This window comes from Anopheles ziemanni, chromosome 2 (genome assembly GCF_943734765.1).
Source record: "Anopheles ziemanni chromosome 2, idAnoZiCoDA_A2_x.2, whole genome shotgun sequence".
NCBI classification, from domain to species: Eukaryota; Metazoa; Arthropoda; class Insecta; order Diptera; family Culicidae; genus Anopheles; species Anopheles ziemanni.
The window spans coordinates 67,301,198-67,324,353 of record NC_080705.1 but is presented as its reverse complement, the minus strand read 5'-3'; the positions used below and the strand labels follow the sequence as shown (position 1 = coordinate 67,324,353).

The window sequence follows — 23,156 nt, the reverse complement described above, 5'->3', positions numbered from 1 at the left end:
CAGAAGAATTACAGAGCTATATCTAGGGCTCGATAGTGTCAGTAGTTTAGCGCAGGGTATTTCTAGGCCAAAAGTAGATTAAAAAAACAAATAAATTGAAAAATAAGTTTTGATTATCTCTAACAATCATAAAAGTGAAAATATAGTTGTGAACCACCCGAAGAAAGTTGTACCTTCGTTCCTATAAGAATGGAATAATTTAACCAGTTTCAAATGAAAAATCATAGACCGATCTTGTATTTAAATAGCTAAAATACTTAAGATTTCATTAAAAGTTTAAGTATGTAATTTCTGGCAATGTATTGATATAATTGTTTGTTAGTTTTGGAAACTTTAAATTCATTTGGAGGGTTCCGAATGTAGGTTAAATGTTATGGTAATTTTGACATATTAAAAACAATACCGAGGAAGGGCAATTATTTAGACTTGGGTTATTCAGATTGAGATTCATCAATCTGAATGACTCTTTGCATTGATTTCGGGATTCATAAATCTTTCAATGAGAGATTCATGAATCATTGTATAACCGATTCAATTACACGGGGAACCTCTTGTTTTTGGTTGCTCAATCCATGTAGGGGAAGGTGGGGCAAGACGCCCTGGTGGGGTAAGATGTCCCGGCCTGTTTTAAGCTGAATTAAGCCATTTAAAAATAATTTAAGTAATATAATATGTTCATCAACGTATCTAGTGATGCAACACTACAGCCTATGTAAATTTCACTGCACGAAATAACCATTTCAAAAAGAAAACGAGAAAAAACCAAATTGACTCTAAATGATCTAATATTTTGTCACTTTTATGTAAGGTATGGCATACTTTGATATTATATTTTTTAAACACCCAGGCCTTCTTATACTACCTGATAATGGTATTTAACGAATACCGAAGAGAAACTGTTTTAAAATTCTCAAAATTTTAAACAAATTACATAAAACGGACGATCCTCAGAGTGAGGCAAGATACACCGGCCGAGGGGGGGTAAGACGCCATAGCATTCCAAATGTAAACAATGGGGCAGGACGCTCCATTAAAACAAGAGGAAGTCGCACGGTGCCTCCATTATCCACGCATTGTTGATTTAAATATGTCTTATTTTAAACATGTCATATGAGTTTCATAGAAACGAATAGTTTTTAGTTCTTCATATGAAATTTGTGTTAATTTTTTATGATGTTCAACTGTGTTTTCAAACCACAGATCATCTGGATTACAAAACGTCAAATTTTAACTCTGTCAGAAGTGCTACCTGCAAGGTTGATGTAATTGTAAAGGTTGTACTAAGGTGGTTTGTATAAAAGGTCAAAAACTGATCCGTGAAAATATTCAATAATTGTTCGGAAATCAGCAACGAATTTATACCCAAACTGTCTTTTGAATGCTACACCACAGAATTCAATCCAATGTGGGTTACATGGGCTCAGTATCAGACTGTTACTCGTGCCTCTGCATAGACTAACCTTTCAACAAGCAACCTTGGTCCATCTCCTGCTTGTTTTGGGTCGTCTTGCCCCATGTTTACATAGTGGTGCGTCCTGCCCTACCGGTTGGGCCATCTTGCCCCACTATTGTCAACGGAGCAAAAACTGAAAGGCCCTCCGAAAATCTTATTTAATATGAAATTGATTAGTTTGATATAGTGTTTAATATTTAATAGTGTCAAGATGTTCATTTATCTAACTATGAAAGTTAGAGGCTTTTCAATGAAAGGAATAGAAGAAAATAATGTTTTTCGCTTAAGGGGGGCGTCCTGCCCCACTTTACCTTACTTCAGAGAATCGTGAAGATTCATGAAAGATTCATTCAGATTCAGGGAGGCGTAGACCGAGTCATCAATGCTTTGAGATTCGAATCTTCGAAGATTTAGGAATCAATCCGAATAAATCTTGTAACTCATTTGAATGAATCTTGTCAAAAGATTCGTTAGGCAGAACACCTGTCGAATTGAATATTAAGTTACTTACAAGCTTGAAAGGATTCTGATTCCTTGAGCATTTCATAACCTAATGAGCATTCTATCGAGTGAACGGGAGGGAATATAACTAGTCGTCGTCGACCAGGCTACGTCCGGTCTCTGGACAAGTTCCATATTTCTATCGATAATGCGGTTTGACAAGTTATGTTTTAAATAAAAAAAAAAGAGCAAGACCAAGAAGTGGCGAACCTGTTCCGCATAGATATTACGTGCTGGGACTTTCTCGCCGTTACCTAATATCTCTCCGATCCCCTCTCAGGAAAGGAGAAGGGCACGGGAAATGGACACCTGCGAGATAGTGATGGTTCCAGGTTCAGTCCAAAAAAGGCCACGGGCGACTTTTCGCTGGAAAGAACCCGACACACCGATAGGTTTTCAACGGTGTCAGTTTCGCCTCGTCGATGGGAAATGATTTACCTTCGGGTTCTTGGGTGTTGCTTGGGTCATTCTGGTGCAGTTCTGTAGAATCACTGCACGCAACTTCTCTTGCCTTCACTCACTCGAACTGACGCAACTGCGACGGAACAAAACGACGGACGGTGTGGTTATTTAAAATCCGTTTTAAGTCAAGTTCGACTTGTGCGCGGCACTGTTATATTTTTCCTAACGGCACCGGGGGAACTACGTGACGGGAGCACACCTGCGTCCATTCGGGGTGGCAGTGTGGTAGCATAATATGTTTACATGTGGATACTTTTTTCACCTGGGACAAAGGAAGCAAAAACCCAACCAACCCCCCCTCGTTGGTCCTGCGATCGTAAGCAGTTTTTAGTGTGCTGCACGATTCGGGAAGAGAGGAGGCCACCCGGTTGGCCGTTAGTTCCATCAGGAAAATGAACCCGCGTACCTTGTGGCTTCCTTCCCTCAACTCCCCCGCCCCTCTCAGCATGCGTTTGTGGCCTCACGTCGCAGAAATAAACAACGGCGTTTAACGAGGGGCGCACGCAAGACAAAAAGCTGGTAAGCGCGCTGTCCTTGGAGGGTCAGACCTGCTCTTGGACGTTATGGGGTGATGTAACTGGCGTGTACCTCACCGCCATAAGAGAAGTGGGGGTCGCGAGCAATCATGGTTGAAGCATCCGCTGTGACGATGTTACTCTGCAAGTATTTACGGATGGAATTATTCTGCCAAGAATGTGCCACCCGGTTTTTTTTCTTTCTGAGGACGTTGTTTTGTGTGTACACAGACGTGTCAACGCACACACACACACTCTGTTCGGGGTCAGAATGGGAATGACGATGCATATGATGGCGATAAAAACGCGACAGGAACACTCTTGCTGACATTAGCCACCCTCAAGAGGGTTTCTTCCCCATGTGGAAGACTTTTCTTCCCAATTCAACATTTTGCCAAGCCATTAACTTAGCCGAAGGTACCGGTTGACGGTATGAATTTTTGCGTGCGTAATGAACATTTTTTCTGAACCTTCAAAAAAGAAGTATACTGAAATGGCACTGCCCACGCGTCAGCATATGTGCGTATTGTGCTCCACCATTCACTCATCTCTTGGCTCTCCAGTACCAATTCGAGGGAATGGAACGTCTTCGAGGGAATGGAAAGCGGATCAAAAAAGCAGGATCTTACGAAAAATGTCTTAATCTTAACACTAGAATACAGCGCTTTGGAATCTTGTTCGAATGCTTTTTAGGGGTCATTTAGACCCTTATTTTTAAAACGCTATAACTTCACTATTTTTGAAGATTTTTCAAATCTGTAAACTGTTACTGTTTGTTGTGTATATTTGTTGACTACATTTTAGCGTTTTCATTTTTTTTTATTTACCACTTCATCATTCCGCTAGCTCGGTGTAAAACAAAAAAGATCGATGTGAATCAAATTTGAATACTTTTCAAATTTTAGTTTTTCAAATTGTATCATGTAAATTCAGAAAAAAAGTGTGTGCTGAATAGGTCACCTTTAAAAAATAGTTTCATATCTTTAAGATAACCTTGAAGATGTGGATTTTAAAATGTTTCATTGGTTGTTTCCGTCCTGTGGCTTTGTTCCGTTATTCACTACGCGAGCATTTCGAAGCGTTATGTGGGATACGTTACTATGAGAGTTGGCGTTATTTTTGATCTTTGAGACCAATTTATGGAGTCATTTGTAATTGCAAAAATATTATTTTATTTTTTTAATGTTCCTCAACATACTAACTATCTAGCACACACTTTTTTCTGGATTTACATGATAGATTTCGCATAAATAAAAGCTGAAAACGTCAAATATACTACAAGGTAACAGTTGACGGATTTGAAAAATCTTCAAAAATAGTGAAGTTATAGCGTTTTAAAAGTAGGGGTCAAAAAGACCCATAAAAAGCATTCTAGGGAGGATTCAAGTTGGTTTTCGAAACTGGTCGAAAATAAAAATCTGAAATTTTTGTTTTTCATGTAGCTTGGGATTTTAAGAAAAACCATATTTTTTTGTAAAAATATTCAGCCGTTTTCGAGATATTAAAATCGAAAATTGCGTTGAGGTCAATATGACCCCTATTTGAATTCTAGTATTAATTGTGCAAAGAAAAAACATAAAAAGATTTGACTGAAAATAAAATATATAACTTCAAGGGGAGAGGACAGGTTAGATAAAGGAAAGTCGAATAGAAAAAACAGCATTCGCACGTGTCGTAGCGCAATTGGGCGCGAGCAAAAGAAATGTAAGACTAACAGCGCCCAAGCACAACTGGTCAACGAAGAAACAAAATCGAATGCCATCGAATGTCCGTATCGCGCCACGCACCAGGCAGGGGGCGGCTGGTGGCCAGTGGTCACAGGAAGGAAGGGAACCGCATACACATGTTGCTTGATGGAAGGTGGAAGCGGACGGTGGCGGGGATGCTCGAATTTGCGTGACTTTCCTTTTTCTGGGTTTGTTGGTTTTTTTTTTAAATTTCTTTTCGATTTAGATTTGACGCGCGCATATGAGAGAGACGTTGGCCAAAATTCATTTGGTCACGACCGGGGGGGAAGGGAGGCTTGAAAATCGCGGCCGAACCCAACTCTAAGCCTCCAAATACGGTGCATCGCGTAAGTGCCCGGAATCGAGCAAAGTACGGCAGGAAATGGTTGGGAAATCTTTTTTTTTGTTTGTTTGTTATCCTCCGGAAAAGTGCATTACGATTTCACAATGCGTCTACGGTAGTGCTGCACCAGTGTGTTGTGTTGCGGTGGAAATTGCGTGAGGCCAAACGACCCCTAGGAAACGTATGGGTCTTGTGTGTGTGCCTGTGTGTGTATATAAGGTTCCATTTTGGAGGAAAATGCCAACACCAAGTGTTTTCGCCTTCGCGTGGTGGTCATTCGCTCGCTTTTGACTGCTGCATAGTTTTCCTCCTCCTTTTCGTTGCCGTTTTCCTCCGTTGTTTGGTGTGAAAGTGAGTGGACCATGTTTTGGCGTCTTTTTTCCCCTTACCTCCCCGTCAAACGTCACCAATTGACTTTGGTGGCTGCCAAAACGTTCACTTCCCGGCTTTCGTCACGTGTAGTTGGTACGGACCGTGGACGGTGGAAATTCCGAGGCAGGGTTGGTGGAGTGTGCGTGATTAGAGACATTTTCGGTGAAATAAATCTAAAATCGCCCCTCCTCCCCTAACTACCATCACGAGCGGGCATGGGAAGGGGGAGGGAAATAGGAAAATTATACTAACCGTGATTCCTTCCAGTTTGGTGGTCCAGTTTGTGGTCGATTATTTATGTTTTTGGTGGCATTCGGGGCGAATGTTAGATTGTTGTGGTCGAGGGGTTTTATTTGCCGTGTTTGATGGATTTAAATCTCGTCTCATTTGTGCCTCAGGGGGGAAGTACCGGGTTAGGGTTGTGTTAATTTGTTGCTAATCAATCTGGCTTTGCTTTCGGTAAAGCGCATCATTCGTTTCGGGTACTTGTTGCTATGTTAACGAGCGGCAGATTTAATTTGAAAACATAATTAGGTAACTTACCGGTGGAGTGGCGAGCCTTTTTATGATTAAATTAAATTAAATGAACAACAACAATCCAACAGCCGGGTTGTGTGTGTACCAAGTAAGAAGAAGGGAGTGAGTAGCAGCTTGCTAGTTTAAAAATCTAAATCATCTCGGTCGGTTTTTGTTACTGTTATGTAATTTTGATACCAAGTAAGCAAGTCCCAAACATGTATTCGATCAACAAACATTCCTGAAAATGAAAAAGTAAATGAGTAAATTAAAGAGGCCCCAAGGAGGAATTCTAATCCCCTCTTGTATGACCAATGCTAGTTTGAGCATATTCTAATTCTTAATTGAGAACACTTTTATATACTATTTTTAGATTTCAATCTGGGTTGTAACAGTAAAATACAAACCCATGCTAGGATTGTCCTTTGGGATTCAAATATCTGTTGCGACCAATAATTCATTATGCGTGTTTTAAATCACAAAGGAGTTTATAAACGATTCGAATCATCACAATGTATGTCTAGCATGATTCAAACGTCTAAAAAGAGTTATTATTCCCATCACTAGCAACATCACTAACACGCGCCTTGCAAGCGTTCTAGTAAAAGAGACCATGCTGGCTGAACAAACAAATCGATGTGCTTCCAAAAGTATGCCATCTCCATTACGACCGAGAATACAAAGGCAAATCAAACCAAGTTAAGAAAAAAAACAAACAAATAAAGAGTATCAGAGCAGCGTCTCAGTCATGCAAAAAACCGATCAACTAACGCGCGATAAGACGATCGACTCCGTTCACCCATGACGAAGGAATGCGGAGCGGCAACATTGGTGTTGGTGTTGGAGTTTGGAACTGGGTGGCAGTTGGCTTTATTACTGTTGGATGGCCGTTTGTTTTCCGCGCCCTCTTTCCACCTCATCATCTACGGACGATGCGACATCTCTTTGGTCCTCCCAAGATGACGCTGGAATATGGCCGCGCCTTAAGTTTGTTTTTTACCTTTCTTCCGCCGGCCGCCTTCGTTGCCCTTTTTTGTCACCAATTTACACCGCCCGGTGTGTGTTCGGTGAGAGAAACCTTCGTTGTATGCAGCCGGTTTTTGCGGACCGTTTGACAGTTTCCGGCCTTCCGATAATGATGCCCTTCGATAGTAGAAGCCTTAAATTGCAAAGGAAAGGCGTTATCAATCGGTGGTAGCGGTGGTGGTGCGTGTGGTTCGCTAATTTTTCCCATGGCGAAACTCGATGCAGCTGGAAAATTAAAACCTTTTCAGGAACGAAAAACAAAAAACCGGGCCCACGATTTAATGAAACACAAATTGTTACGCTCTGCTTCCGATTTATTTTGTGTGAGCCCCCGGTTAATTGGATCTGCCGTGTTCGGTGGCGGGTTAGTTGTATCCTCTACCCGTTTGTTTTTCTCCATAATCGAAGAAAAAGGTTTGTATAAATTTATGCTCCATGATAGTTTAATTTGTGTTTGCACAATATATCAAACGTAAAGACCTGTTTCGGATGTGTTTATGTTTCATTCATTCTTTTTCAGCCCAACTGTGAATTTGTTTCCGTTGTTGTGGTCTGTTTTGAAAATGTGTTGCCTGGAACCAAATTAATTGCATAATTGAAATATGTTGCAACATGAACTTGTTGAAACATATGTCCAAACAACAGCTTAACAACATAATATACATAGCTTTCCTCACTCAACAGGCCAAACAAATTAAAATGTTATCTGAAAGCAAAAAAAGCCACTCGGTTCGATAAAGTTGCAGACATAAAAACACAATCCGCCCATATATCCGAGCCGTTGAGTGTGGAAAAGTCCCACTCCTTTTTCGGGTCCCTCCCAAGGAAATATGTTGCGTGCGTTTTGTCGATATCAACGGGGAGGCCAGATAAAAACGGGTTGATTTTCGTGGCAAACAAGGAGCCCCCCCGGGGGGGGGGGGGGGGGGAGGATTGACTTCTTTGATCGGGTTTTTATTTGCCGCACTGATAGAACCCTCGTCCGTCTCTAATCACCGCAGATACACACTGGTTGTCTGTGTGAGTGGCCAACAACTAAGGCAACAAAAAAAATGTGAAGAAAAGAGTTGCGAGTTCAATCCACCCGCGCTTACATCTCGCCGGAGCACGGACCGGGGAAAATGATACAGTTTCACAACTGTTTTTTGGGTTTTCGTTCGGATTCGCCAACGTTTGACTTTCGATTTCTTCGGCACCAAGCACACATGCGTTGTTAAAAGTGCACGATCGGTGCAAATCGTTTGGCGGATCTATCGCCGGCGGATGAGGTGGGGATGGGTGGTATGGCGGTGTGTGGGCCTCTCAGTGAAAAATCTCGTCCAATCTCGCCTTGCGCGAGTTTTCCTCGACGCATCCCCAAAAACACGCAACCAACTGGACAGGGTTTGCTCTGTAACGACTCTTACATCGATTTAGAGCCGAAACATTGCCAGTATGTGGGTGAGAGAGAGATATATAGGGGGCGTGTGGTTGGAGAAAATTGGTGGAAAAGAGGTGAAAATCGCGTACCGACTGAAAATAGCGTTGCTAGAGACGACTTCTCCAACGATCATCGATTCCGACACGTAGTCGCTTTTCCGAAGTTGCGATCTTCACTCACTGACCGACCCCCTACCCCCCAACCTTCCTCCCTCCTCTTTCTCACCCCATTCTACCACACCAGCTTCATGGGTCCGTTAACGATTATTATTCAATTAATTGCCATTTTCTCTTTCTCGCGCGTCAAATGTTGTTGGTCTAGACGGCGCGCGCCGTGTGCTCCTCCGGAAAAGCGGTAATCTGTCCGAAAGTGGGAAAACTTATCGACAGGCCCGTGGACCCGCGAGATCACGTGGTGACGTGGAGGGTTTGTTGTTTCCCTTCCCCGTATACTTCGATACCCTCAAGAGAGCTGGTTACTGGTTAGTAGCATCCCGTCCCGAACGGGGGTTGATCGGTTTGATTTATTTCCGCCGGCTTCACTTTCGACTTGGTTTTTCACTGTTGCCTAGACACTGTTACGATGGACACAGTTTGATTGTGTGCTATCCGAAAGAAAATCCCGCAAAAGAAAGTGCAATTCAAGTTTCGTTAGTTTTATATCCTATTTTCATTGAGTGTTTAAAATTAATCTCGATTTACTTTCAACTGTGGGTAGTGATGTTTTAACAAGCCTCCACGGTTATCGTGTCATGCTTTCGAATTTTAAAAAGACCTTAAGTGACACCTTCTTATTCACGTTTATTGATTGAATGTTGTTGTAAATTGACTGAACCATTGTCCATTATCAGAATCAAGTAATTAACCTTGGTTGTTGTATTTTAAATTTATTTATTTCTTATAGCTATGCTAAAAGAAACAAGATGGTCATACGAAACATAGCACACATTTGCGCTTTGTTCATGTTGGTCAAACTACATTGCGCCAGACCTGACCCAAATTCGGTACACAGGTTTGTTGTGCGGTGAAGTTATTTCGATCTCTTCGCCCGTTTGCAAATATTTTATATGCTCTGTTTTTTTTCTCCAATCACTACTTTCTTCAGCTCTAGCCCCCTTGTGTTCGTCGCGTTGTTCGGCGTTGGAAAGTGGAAGATTTTCCTCGTACCGAAGCCTACGAACACACGCCGCCGCCGCCGCCCGGTGCACGTTCGTCGTCGTGCCCTTCGCATAATAAACACTATAAAAATAATCATGCAATAGTTATGATTACATGTTTATCCCCTCGCCGCCGCCGCCACCAGGGATGCTCAAGGAGAGGGCATGCGGCTGGGGGATCATGCGGGCACGATTGAGTGGAGAGAGGGGAGTGTGTTTTTAATCGGAAAAACGAGGAAATCGAGCCGGAGCACGAACGAAAAACCGGATCAGAGCAGCAAAATGCTTCTCTCTAATGGGAGCAGAACCGGTCCAACCGGGGCGCTACTATCACGGATCAGCACTGGCCTTACCCGCCCCACCTTCCCCATGGTGGGATGATTATAAGGTGGATGGCTGGCTGGCTGGTAGGTGTTTTTTTCCTTGCTTCATTGATGACTTTGATGTCGGTTACGCCAGCGCGATCTGCTCGTTTCTGCAGGATCGCCAGCGGTGATGAAGGAAATGCATCTGTTTAATGCAACGAGGATGGAGGAGGGAGCGAGTGAGGTTTATGTGTGGTCTAAAAAAGGAGCGCAAGAGGTACTTCCGCCGCCCATCGGCATCCCGAGCCGCTTGTCTCTCGTCGATGATGATCACCACCTCCACCACCACAGCATCATTTCCGTCGATGAGCCAGCAATGATGTGCACGATCGCAAACATTATGCATCATCCTCTTTATGGATCGCACATACTATCACCGCCTTGTGGCGCAGGATTTCTTCGCACCAAACACCGTTGAGTGATTGATGCTCCATGTCTTCGTTTTCTGATGACGAGCTAAATCCGCAAGACACATGACGTGAATGTTGACTGTACGAGTGCTGGAATGTTGACATCTTGGGGAGAAAAACTTGATCCCTCGTGGCCTCGACACAAATAATCCAATATTTTCGGAAGAAAAAGCAAAATGGCGTGATGTCGTATGTAATTTCAAGGAATGCTGAATTTAATTACTTAATTAATGTATTTAAATAATTATTTAATATATTTCAATAATTGCTGAATGGCGGGATCTGCAAGATAAATGTGAACTTCAATTCATCTGCAGAATGAAATAAATCTGATACATTGGTAATTTTATTTTTAGAGATTTATTGATTTTCCAATTTATCTTATACGCTCCGTTTGGAAAATAAAAATAAGTGTTAAATAACGATTGCATTAAAAAAAACACATTTCAACGACTTTTCCTGCAAAAACGGAAAACGATAGCAAATTTCTATTGAAAGCAAAATAAAGAGTAGCATTTCTTTTAAATTTAGAACAAGTTTGACAACTGTATCACTTAAATTGAATCCACAAAAACATAAAAAATTAAGCTTTATCGCGGACCACGTGACCAAAGATTATTTAAAGCCAAACGGGGACAAGTGGTAAAAAATCCTGGTACTGTATGTTGCTTTTGAAGCTTGATACAGTATATTTAAAATATTTTGGAGTCCCTCAACTCCCATAGAACGCCCACATTTCGGCCAATTACCGTAAGGCCGGCTTACTGACCGTTGGAATATTTTTTGAAAGTACTTAAAAGATGTAACTTTACTATAAAATATACGTCATTCAATTAGCTTGGTAAACTTTTTTATTATCACCGAGGAAAGTATGTCTATGTTTTTTAATGCAAAGGTTATCATTTGTTAAAACGTCGTGTTGGTCAGCTAATTCTGTTTGTTTTTCTACAAATATAAAATCCAGTCATTTTAATAAATTGAATAATAGGACATAAAGTTACTGCCATAAATTGGGTCCATAATGAGCTCATCGTCATCAGGGCATGTTACTCTGCAAAGTATAGAGATTATCGACAACCATGGACCGAAACTTGTTGTACCATCCTGCTGTAGTAGCATGCATTATGAATTATTCAGATACAAATATTTGCCTCCTGCTTCCCGGCAGGACCCAGCGAATGGAGGTCGTAAATTACCCCTCGGTGCAATTATTATTAATTGCTCGGCGGAGATTTCTTGTGGTAGCAAAATGGAAAATAAAAATCGACGTCTAAAACAAAAGCAAATCCTCCCGCGTCGTTCGGGTCCATTCATCCGCGACGTTGCTGTGGGCCAGCGCGTTGTTGTGGGCCTTCCGAAGATTCGTCGACCGAATTTAAACGAGGGAAATTCGACGGAACATCGACGAAAAGTGAGAGATGCCTGCCGGTGGGCGCAAGTGGAAAGCAATCGCCGTTGTTAGCAGTGTATTATTTCCTTGTATTATTACTACTGGCTATCTTAAGGCCCTCGGGCTGCTGCTACCAGTTCTTCGCCGACCAGTATGTTGTTGTTTTTCCCGCTCCCGCTTTCCTTCACGATCACGATACACAACAGCGGGGCAAAAAATTGGTTTTCCAACGCACCTTAAAACCACTCTTCTTTTCACTGGGCGGTCACCGTGACGACTGGGCCATCACTGGGATTGGGTGCGTTTATTTATTCCTCTTTCTTTTCGGTGGCCACCCCGGTTTTCGATCGCCGCTGCTGCCCCGTTTCTTGAAAATAAATAGAGGGAAAAACAAAGGCTACTCGTTCGTCTCGTGGTATAAACGAAAGCAGTGAAAGTGAAGTCAACTAAAACTGTTAAAAATCAACACCCCCTCGAATGGGGTTTAATTATCGAATGCATCCGTTTTATCTTACACAACCCATTGTCACTGTCATCTCTATCGATTCGTTTTTGATGGAAGGAAGGCCGCTGTTTTTCATTTTACTCAACCTAATTTTGAATCTTTTAATTTTTTTATGGTTATTTTTAACAAATTTCCAGTTTTAAAAAATCATACGTTTTAGTTCAACCGAAGTCTTCAACAACACAAAGTTTCTTGCTAATGAAGATTTCTCTTCTCAAAATCAAGAAGATAAAATCTAGATGGATTTATAATAAACGCGTGCGAGCGTAGAATAATTAAGCAGAAGAGCCTCTTTGAGTTAGGGATATATCAACAAGTCATTTCATATCTGTAAAACCACCACCCGTATATCCCTATTGCACCGTATCGATAATGACGATATTAATCTTCCGCTCAAACGATCTTCTCTACCATCTGATAAGAAACTGCAATCAAGACAGATTTCCATCGCTGCTGATGACACTGTTTACGCAAAGGCTGTGGAACGGCGGGAGAGAAAGAGTTAAAACTGTTCAAAATGCAGACCGCCAGAGTGTTGGCCTACATCTATAAGCTGTAGTTATTTCTTCGCCAGTCTCAAGGAATGGAACTGCTGGAGGCTCCACGTTCCACCTCGCCGGCGGATTGTGTACTCCGAGAGTGCTGATTAGTACCTTCTTCTTTGCTGCGGTTGCAACCGACCCGTCGAGTCGAGATGAAGAAATCGCGGTGCACTTCACATTCTATTTAAATCCGTTGCCTTTTTTTTTCTCCCGGCCGGTTTTGATGAAACTTGTGTAAATATTCATTCACACCCAAATGCACACCGTTATTTGCCAATCTCCGTGTGTCGTCGTTGTCGTCGTCGTGGTGGTGGTACGGGAGATGGAAAAGAGTTGTGAACCATTGGGCGCCACGAAGAAAAAGCCAAACCATCTCGCGCCATCATCTCGTTAGCGAAAAAAAGTGCCACCGTGTCGGCACCGATTTGTCACTCCATTTGTTCCTTTTTGCCTATTGTGATGGTGGTGGTGGCATCTTTGAAAGGGAGTGTCTTCAACGTAGGGTTTTTTCTTACATATTTTGTTCTGATGACCTCCTTCAGTAGCTGCCTGTCAGGAATAATTTCTTTCACAGCTTTTCTCCCATCATCCACCATCGGTAATGGGACAACTTAACGCCTTAGCGCATTCCTCGCACACTGGGTGGAAAGGGAGAGGGTGGCAAAAAAGAGGCACGGCCATGCATTTTATTGTTTATTATTGTGACCCACGGTGTGTCTTGACCGTGGGTTTGTGCTCACCTGGGTGATCACGTTTCTTTTCTTGCCGTTTTAAAACTATGCTTTTCCAACCTCCCACAAAAATGTACCCTCCTATCCAAAGGGATACACATACACACACACGCGCGGGATGATCTTGTTTAAAGTTTCACTGCATTCCTTTTGGTGCGTCCGACTTTCAACACAGGGTTTGTTTGTGAGGCACCCTGTGACCGTCGTAAATTATGCTTGGCCAATGGGGGTTGTCTTCAACATCATTTTTAGGCCAGGTTCTTAGCATAAAACAGCTCCCGAAACGTCTTAATTGAAGGTGAAGTAGGCTTTGTTTTTCCGGAACGACCGCACAGTGGGAAAAAGGGGCGCCAAGCGAACAGAGTTGCATTTAATTATGAGTTGCATTTAATTAGACGAACAAATGGAAGGTTTGATTTTTGATTGTAGTTTTTGATTTATTATATCATAGGCTTGAATTTAAAAACGGCCTGTATTAAGGCCCTTTTTAGAGAAAGGTTTACTCAAATATTGTTTTCGAATTAAGCTTTAGTTGAACATAAATATTGTTTTAAATACAACAGGAAGGTATAATTTTGTTTTTTATGATACTGTGGCATTTGGATATAAAATTTAGAATATGAAACTTTTAGAAAGATCTATCTTAGTAACATATTGTTTTAAAATTAAACTAGGAAATAAAAGTATTAAATCAACATTAATGTAATTGTACATGAAACATGAAAGATTTTTTACAATTTTTTGTATGTTTTATTGGATATTGGAATAGAAATAGTTTCAATTTGTTTTGTTTGCAAACATTTCCAGTGTGTTTGCTCGTTTTGCTTTTCTTTATCAAAAACTACTACATAACTCAATGTTTTAACTTTTCTTGTTGGTTGTCAAAGTTGTTCAATCTCATAACTTTAAGTGAGGGGTAGTATTACTTAAAAAGATTTTGTAGTGTTTTATCATTGCTCTTCTTACATTTACTTTACTGTTCTTTTAGACGTCGAAAACCATGTAAAACACACCGAAAAAGGAGATTTCTTTTTCGTTTTGGCAGTTTATTGCTCAGTCGCAGTTGTCGAAACCGTTGACCAATCGATGGGCAAAGTGTGTTTACCTTTTCCTTCGACACGGCTCTGTTTACCGCTGTTTGCTGGCAAATCTCACCTTTACTCTAGGCTCACTTTAAACGTGCCACAAATTAGCTAAAGAAAAACTCCACCAAACCAACCGATCGGTGGTATGGTTGTTGTTGCAGTCGTTGGTCGTTAACTTCCGCCACTTCACCTTCTTCGTTCGGAGTGGCCATTTTCGCCCTTTCCGGTGAATCAATGGCGGGCCGCGCGGGGTTGTCGATTGGATCCACTTGATTTTTGTTGGTGCGTTTCGTGCACTTGACCGCGAGTTCAGCGTTTATGTTTGTAATGAATGTAATTGAACGCCGATCGGGCCGAATTCCGTCGCGGCAGAAGATCGCCAATTGTGCGATATAAAAAAAAAAGAAAACAGAACCAGCAATAGACTTTTTAAGGGTCAACACTCATTGCGTCATTCGTGATCGAAATTTGCTGCCGCGCGGGGTTAGTTACAAAGTATTTCGTAACCTACCATTATCATTTTTCCTCCGTCCTTGAAAACCACCCCTACCCTTGCCTAACGCCCATTTCCACACCGATCGGTTTTAATGAATGCATAAAATTATTCAAATCGAAATGTATGCGATAATGATCATAAGGTGTATATTACATCTTAATTCGTACCGAAGCGAATTTGGGCACCCAATTTGTTTTTTCTTCCACGCCTCTCGCGTCTATCTTTCCCATTCATCGGTCTTGAGTGTGGGGGCTTTACTTTGCGGGAAATGCAGGTCAAGTGGGTTGCGACCAAGCGTTCCTCAAGTAGGGCTTAATTTTCATTGAAATGATATTAGGGGAGAGAAAAGAGGCGTCGAAGCGTGTGAGTGTAAGCGACACCGTTTAAGATAAAAGGTTTTCTGGCGTAATGGATTGCCTTAAAAGTGTGATTTAAATAAACTCGGTTAGATAATAAACTATTTTAACGAAATTCAATGCATGGCATAAATGGATGTTTGTGTTTACATTAAAAAAAAATTAAGATAATCCTATTACGAGCAACCATCGGGTATTTTTTGTGGGTGATATGTTGTTGCGAACTCGAGATATCTTAAGGGCCGGTTACACAAATCTTTCGGTGGTTTTCTAGGCACACAAAGAACGAAGGTATTGGGCACGTACTGCCTCAGCTCCCGTACCTCGCGCATCCCCCACGCCGCCTCCAAGAAGGTTAACGGTTATTTAGTCAAAGTGGTTCCAGTCGATCGACTCCGGGTTGCGACGACGTGCACCGAAACCATAAGCAGCAGCAGCAGGATCCAAGCAACCACCGAATGCCGGCGACGTGGGACTGAACTTCCAAACGCTCGTAGACCCGGGGAGGGGGGGGGGGGGGGGGGGGGGAACTGTTGGTATTGGTGCCCGCCACAAGGAAGCGCCAACCTGCCTTTGATTTGTGACATTCAGCGTGGAGAGAGCGAAAGGAGGCAAGTCGTCTAATACGGGAAGAGAACCCTCCCCCCGTGGTACGACATCATCGGCGTCGTCGCCCGTTTCAATTTCGGGGCAGTTGACGGGAGGACGGAATTGGGCGGGTTTGATTGACGTAGGCAAAGGTGAACGCTCCCCAACGCGGCCAGCAGAACACGGCGACGACGGCTGGGACAGGACGGACGGGATCGGAGGGTGGTGTTAAGTGTTATTCGCACCTGATCCGGCGGCTAGCAAAGGAAAACCACCAACCCCCAACTTTCCACTGCGCGCTGGGCTGGGCTGGGCTGGGTCTTTGGGCAAATCTTCCACGCGCCATTCGGAGGCATTTAGCTTGGGAATGTCGAAGGGAGCTCTGGGAGGGGTAAGTGCGGTGTTTAGCTGGTCGACCGGTGCCGATGTTTACATTTTACCCACATACATAAATTAACGGTGGCCGCCGCCGTGTGTTGTGTGCTCGGGTGGGGGAATTTATATATTCGAGTGTACATTTATTTCCCCGGCTGGATTGTGGCCGCTGGAACGTGCTTTTTCCGCGGAGCTACTTCTACTGCTGCTTTCGATGTTCTACATTCCACCAGACCCCAGAACCAGGGGGGCTCTTAAAAATTCGGTCAAAATTGAATCCTAATCTCCTTCGATGCAGCTGCATTCGTGGTCGGCGCATTGCACGGAGGTGAATGCACCGAAGCAACGAGGATAGAACAGTGCTTTGCTGCTGCAATAAATGTTATCCCCGGAGGCGATAAGCGTTGATTATAGTCCACAACATGTGACATTTATGGTATGCTGGTTAAAATTGCAGCAACATCAGATGGGAATGTAGAAGGGCCGGGGGAGTAGACTGACGAGTAAAACCCAATGTTGAATGCAATTGCATGAGAATGCTTTTTCGCTGTTAAAAGTAATTTCGATACATTTTTGTGTTTAAGTTCGTATCTAATAAATAACACAATTTGTCTGAAGGTTGGTTATTTTGGAGTATCTTTATCAAAAGATTAGCTAAAGCTTTTTGATATTGTAATAATTAGAAAATGAGGTTTACATTTTTACGTTTTACATTTCAAAAAGGAAAATCGAATCTTTGAATACAAGAATTATGCTAAACTCTTTCAGGAAAACCCCCGTATTATTCATGACTACTGTTTTGAAAAATAACAATGTTGTTTGATTCGGCTATTTGTTGTATTGTTATTTTTTTATAACAAATTTCTGTATTTCTTAATGTCTTCAAAGTTTTGTCTTACATTTTCGGGTTGTTATTTTTGCTATTTACATTATCAAACCATTTAACATTTGTCTTTATCTGTGGTTCAATATAAACAAGGCACCATTGTTTTGTTATAAACAATTAAAAAGAATTTTATAAAATGTTAAAATTGGTCAATGGTACAGCATTAATGTAGATTTTGTAAATTGTAATTTGAGCATCGGGATAGTGTATTGGAAAGTAAGAATGTTGTTTATACTACAATTTGTTGCATTGCTTCAGCTAGTTTTATCTTACATTTTCGTGCGAGTTGCTATTTTGGCTGATTTAATTTAATTATCAAACCATTTAGCATTTGTCTTTGTCTTTGCTCAACCACTGTTGAGTTTTAAACAATTGTAAAGATTTTTTTTAATTTTTGCGTTTAAAACTTTAGCAATAGCATTTAAAATGCTAAAAATGTTCAATGTTACAGAACTAAAGTAGATTTTATAAAGTTGGATAAGGATTAATAGAACAACAAAATGAGTCAGAAACATCGAGGTAGTGTTATCGAAAGGTGGTATTATACTCGCGCAAATAAGGTTTCCAAAGCTCTTAACGGATACTGTTGTTTCTATCGAAATTACGACAACTTTTCCACAGAAAGATGTCTTCTCTACTCAGTTAATTCTATATGTTTTATTAGGTTGCGCACCTTTAATAATGTTGTTTTCCCAATGGATGGGAAGTGAACGGGATTAAAGTGGATTTTCTGAAGAACATATTCTCCTGAGAAAACTGCACTTCCTTTTCATAACTTTTCGTTCAGTTTCGTACCAGAACCACTCACAATTTTGGCTCTTATGTGTGCCGTTTATTGATTTTTAATGTGATTTCATAGCTCGCAGAAAACTGAACACCAACCACCGGTCGAGCCCTAAGACACACTTCACCAGCATCATCGACTGGTTTTCTGGTCTGGCTTTGGACGGAAGGTGTTATACAAACTGCCCACGTGTTGATGAAAGTGTGAGATTTTCCCCAAACTTCTTCTCTTTGCAAAACAAAAAGTAAGTAAGAAGAACGGTCGAAAGAGAGAGCGACTGTTGACCGAGCGAATGGACTCCCCACCAACGAATTGCTTTATGATGCGTAACGATGGTTTTTGTGGCCAATAAATTGACCCGCTTCGAACGGTGTGCAACGGCCTTTTGCGTAACTTTACGAAAGTCATTCGAACGGAAGCATCGGGCACTTGCCTCCTATAAGTGTCCGTGGCGAAGATGCCATTGGCGGCGTTATCTCTCCATTTGAAAGTCACGTATGGGCGGTGGGGTGGGCTGTTTACAAAATGATAACACTTTTATCGGATATTATCGTTCGAGTGGTGAGATTGGTTCTTGTGGGCACGAGAAGAGGAACTATGATGGAGGGAACGCTTGCTTTGATGTAAATAATTAACAACATTTATCTCGTCGGTCTCTCTTTGGTAGGTCTGAAAAAGTTCCTAGCACAGTACCCGGTTCTGTTCGAGATCAATGGCGACCTGGTGCACATCAACTCGTACCAGTCGAGCAGCCAGGATGACTCGTCGATGTCGGGCAAGCGGGACTACATCAAGGAGGCGAAGGACTACTTCAAGCACAAACTGCTGCAGTATGGCAAGGGGACGGAGGTCCCGATCCGCAGCTTGCTTGGGCATCGGAGTCAGGCGTCGCCCCAGGTGCGCCACATTTCCGGCCAGCACATCCGCGAGTTCACCGAGTTCCTGCTGAAGCACCCGGACACGTTCCAGGTGATCGACAACGAGAACGTGGTGCTGGTGGGCTGCGAGGACGAGGAGGAAGTGCCGGCCTCGGAACGGTTGCATCTGCCAAACTCGTCGATCGACACCCAGGCCACCCAGCAGCTGCTCGATTCGTTCGCGCACGTCATCGAGATCAAGGGCCCCATCCTGGTCGACCAGCTGTTCCACATGGTCACGTCGAACTTCCCGCAGGAGCAGTGGTTCCACATGTTCAAGAACCCGGCCGACCTGAAGACGTTTCTGAAGCTGTTCTCCGACTGCTTCCACATCCAATCGAATCTAGTCACGCTGCTGCAGAAGCCCCGGCTATCCGACTCGCACATCCGCCAGGCGCAGGACAAGCTGAACCTCTCCAACAGCACCTTCGGTGGTGGTGGTGCAAGCCTTGGACACTCCGGGCCCACCCTCTCCCGGTCGGGGGCCGCCAGTCCGCACGGTGGCGGTCTGCACGCCTCGTCGCCGAGCTTTATCGGCGGGCGGGATTTGGGTGGCGGTAGTGGCAGCATCGGCATGGGCAGTGCCAACGGTAGCAGTAACACGAGCCGGACGGCTTCACCGAAGAATATGATCGGAGATTTCAAGCTCAACGAGCCGGTGTCGGTGAGTGTCGGCGGGGCCGGCAGCCCCCTGGTAGCCGGAGCGAACAACAGCAAAGGTGAACCGACGAGCGGCTTCGATAGTTTGCTCATTACGAACGATTTCAAGATGGAAAACTTGTGCCCCAAGAACTGTCCCGTCGTGACGAGCTACTCGAAGTCACTGCAGCCAGCGAGCATCAAAGGGTCGATGAATGACGCGGGGACGAACACTACCACCTCAACATCTCCGTCACAGGATGCCCCGTCGAGGGGTGGAGTCAACGAACGACTGATTAACCAACAGGTGAAGCAAGAACAACAGCAACAGACGCCCAACATAGCCGGGGTTAACGCGAAGAACCAAACGTTGAAACAGCGCATCAACAGCCTCGTGATCAAAACACTTGCCGAAAATCTGGAGAAGGACAAACATGCGATGGGAGCGATACAGCAGCAAGCGTCCCAACAGCAACAGCAAGTTCCAACGGCGACGACGACGACGACGACGTCTTCGGGTTCACTAACGCCGGGAAGCAACGGTACTCAGCCGGGAACGATGTCGCCGACGCCACCGGCAATTGGACAAAACAGTGGCGCAAGTCCGGTGCACTCGAACAACTACTTCATCGGCGACACGTGGAAGATTAAGGTGCTGCAAAACACGCGCGTCATTTCGACCGTCAAGGAGTCACTGTTCGTCACCAACGCCATCCTGAAGTCGGCCCTGGAAGAGCAGGCGATCGTATCGTTCGACTGCGAAGGCATCAACCTGGGCATTCGGGGGCAGATAACGCTGGTGCAGCTCGGGACGACGCGCGGCGAAGCGTTCATCTTCGACATTGCCACCTGCCCCGATATGGTGGTCGAGGGTGGACTGAAGGAGATTCTCGAGTCGGAGAAGGTGGTCAAGGTGATACACGACTGCCGGAACGACTCGGTTAATCTGTACCAGCAGTTCCAGATTCTGCTGCGGAACGTCTTCGACACACAGGTAAGGAAGTGAACCGGACATCGTAATTCGATTGACGACACATACTTTTTCTCTCTCGTCCATTGGGGTTTCAGTCTGCCCACGCGGTGCTCCAGTTCCAGGACCAGGGCAAGCAGGTGTACAAGGTGAAGAATGTATCCCTCAATACGTTATGCGAGATGTATAATGCAACCGTGAACCCGATGAAGGACCAGCTGAAGAACGTCTATCGGCGCGACCAGAAGTATTGGGCGCGAAGGCCATTGACACGGGATATGCTGCTGTACGCTGCCGGGGACGTGCTGATTCTGATCAACGAGCAGCTGTACCTCAACATGGCGACGTGAGTGAAATAAGGAATGCGTAGTGGTTGCGATTTTCTAACCCTCATTCTGCCCTTATCCATTCCCTCTATCAGGTCAATCAAGCCAGAGTACCGCGAGTTGCTGTCGGAGCTGTGCACTGAGCAGATTTTAATGCTAATCCGCCCAGTGGATGTAAAAATGCGCAAGAAGCAACGAAAGGTACGGTCGGAAATACAGGACCTAAAGGTGAAGCTAAAGTCGGCCAGCAAAAACATCGTCCTGAGTAACCGGGAGATCCGACTGTTGAGGTTTGTACTGTTGGGTGAAGACGTCGCGTACAAAGGCACTAAACATCTCTTCCTATCACTTTCAGGTACATGGATCTAACGGAGGAGGAAAAGGAGAAACTGCGCGTATCGTACAAGGTGGCCAAGAAGCTGGACAAGTTGGAAAATTACGACCGCGACCGGTGCGATCAGAGCGATTCGGACGACGAGTGCGATGGGAACGAGCAGGACTACCAAAGCATTGACAGTGTACCGTCGGACAATTCGTTGCCGGGGACTGGCACTGCCGGTAGTGGTACGTTCTCGCCGAAGAACTCCGAACCGCCGAGCCTGACCGAGTCGATGCAGCTGATGGACGAGATCCTATCCAACACGACGATGGATCGGATGGCGAAGATCGACAAGCTGGAGGCGATCTTGTCCGCCGCTACCCTGCTACCGAACGATCAGGTACGTGTAAGTAAGATCGTTAGTAAAAAAGTAGTTGAAGGAACAATCTGGTTGTAGCGAAGCCTTGCTTCTCTTGTTAACGCCTAATTCAAACGAAATACACTCAACACTAACTGATAAACGACGTCGGAATCTAAAAGCAGCGCATATAAACTTACATTGTCGTTGCCATGGTAATTTGAGTCTATAAGTGATGGTTTGAGGTTCAAGAAGCGTTTATTAAAAAAAAGTAAATGAGTTAAGTAGAATAAAGGACACTTAAAGCAACTTAACAAAATTTCATTGTCCTTTGGCATAAACTTTACTTTCGTTTTAAGTTCCTTTATTAATATTAGCTTTTTGATTTTTTGTTTTTCCAAACCCTCCGTTTCCAGTCGTTCGCGGACACAATGTCCAGCTTCAATGCCAATACGATTGTAGTAACTAACGATAACATTCTGCAGCCGGCGAAGGAAAAGGATGCCAGTAAGGGGTAAGTAAATGTCGGCGTAGTCCGATTCGATCAAACGATTAACCGCTGTCATTCGTACCCCTCCGTTCTAGCCGAACGAACAAATCCAGCTCCAAGATAGCAGCCCGACTACAACACTCAGTGACGCCGCCGCCACCACTACCGCCATCTGGCCACGGCCACTACTCCCACCAGGCACCGGCGGTCGCACCACCGCCGAAGGAAATGAAGGAAGCAGCGTGCCAGACGCTCAGCACGGGCGACATTGTGATCACGAAGATATTCTTCAAGGAGGACCAGGACAAGAAGGGTGGCCAGCAGCAGCAGCAGCAACCGGCAACACCGACGACGACGCCGGGTGGTGAACTGCTCAAAAAGAATGGCACCACTGCTTCCGGTGAGATGATGATGGCCGCCACCGGTCATCAACCGCAAGCTCAAAGTGCCTGAGGGTCAAAGCGAAGACGTGAAGTAGGAAGAGCGGGTACCGATGGTGGTCGTCTTCCGGCGAATGGTGGTGGTGGAACTCGACCCCGACGCTCATCCAGACGCTCGAAGAATTGATCGTCGATAGTTGCATGTGTTTTTTTAAACGACTTCCAACACCGAAGGAGGGCACTAATGAACTCACGCAAACAACGGGGAATTCTTGCGATTTACACGGAATGAATGCCACAGCATGGTTGAACACCATTAACTGACCATTAACCCCTTGAACCCCACACGAAAGCTAGCACTTTCATTCGTGACACAATCGTCGTGCGTCGATCGATTTGTTGTCTTTAAATACTATTTCGAAAGCCTGCGCGGATGAAGGAAGAGAACCAATAATTTATGCAGTAATTTATTAACGGTCAGCCAGATGTAGAAAATGTTGTCTCTCCTGCACCATGCATGCACACACCCACACACACATCACCACACCAACCTCATTACACGCGTAGTACATATAACTATATTTTTTATTCAATATTTATACCAACGACGACGAAGACGATAACGAAACTCTCTTGTAAGGAGTGAAAGCAAACAGTGAAGAAAAGGCTGGATTTGGTTTCGTAAGGGAATCACTTGCGAATCATGTGTGACCGTTGAGTTTGTGTATGTGTGTGTGTGTGTGTGGGTTAAGT

The 23,156-nt window shown here is 43.9% G+C and overlaps 1 protein-coding gene across 1 annotated transcript in view; it reads left to right on the top strand.

Annotated features, from left to right (window-relative positions):
• The window catches only part of LOC131282437 (uncharacterized), a 28,120-nt gene extending 5,604 nt beyond the window's left edge, over positions 1–22,516 (top strand). Inside the window, exons 2-8 of the mRNA XM_058311907.1 lie at positions 18,672–19,723; positions 19,820–20,554; positions 20,629–20,876; positions 20,952–21,146; positions 21,212–21,575; positions 21,950–22,047; positions 22,119–22,516. Coding sequence (XP_058167890.1) covers positions 18,672–19,723; positions 19,820–20,554; positions 20,629–20,876; positions 20,952–21,146; positions 21,212–21,575; positions 21,950–22,047; positions 22,119–22,476 — 3,050 coding nt within the window. The 3' untranslated portion in view covers positions 22,477–22,516. The remainder of the gene's footprint in view (positions 1–18,671; positions 19,724–19,819; positions 20,555–20,628; positions 20,877–20,951; positions 21,147–21,211; positions 21,576–21,949; positions 22,048–22,118) is intronic.
• The last annotated feature ends 640 nt before the right edge of the window (positions 22,517–23,156 follow it).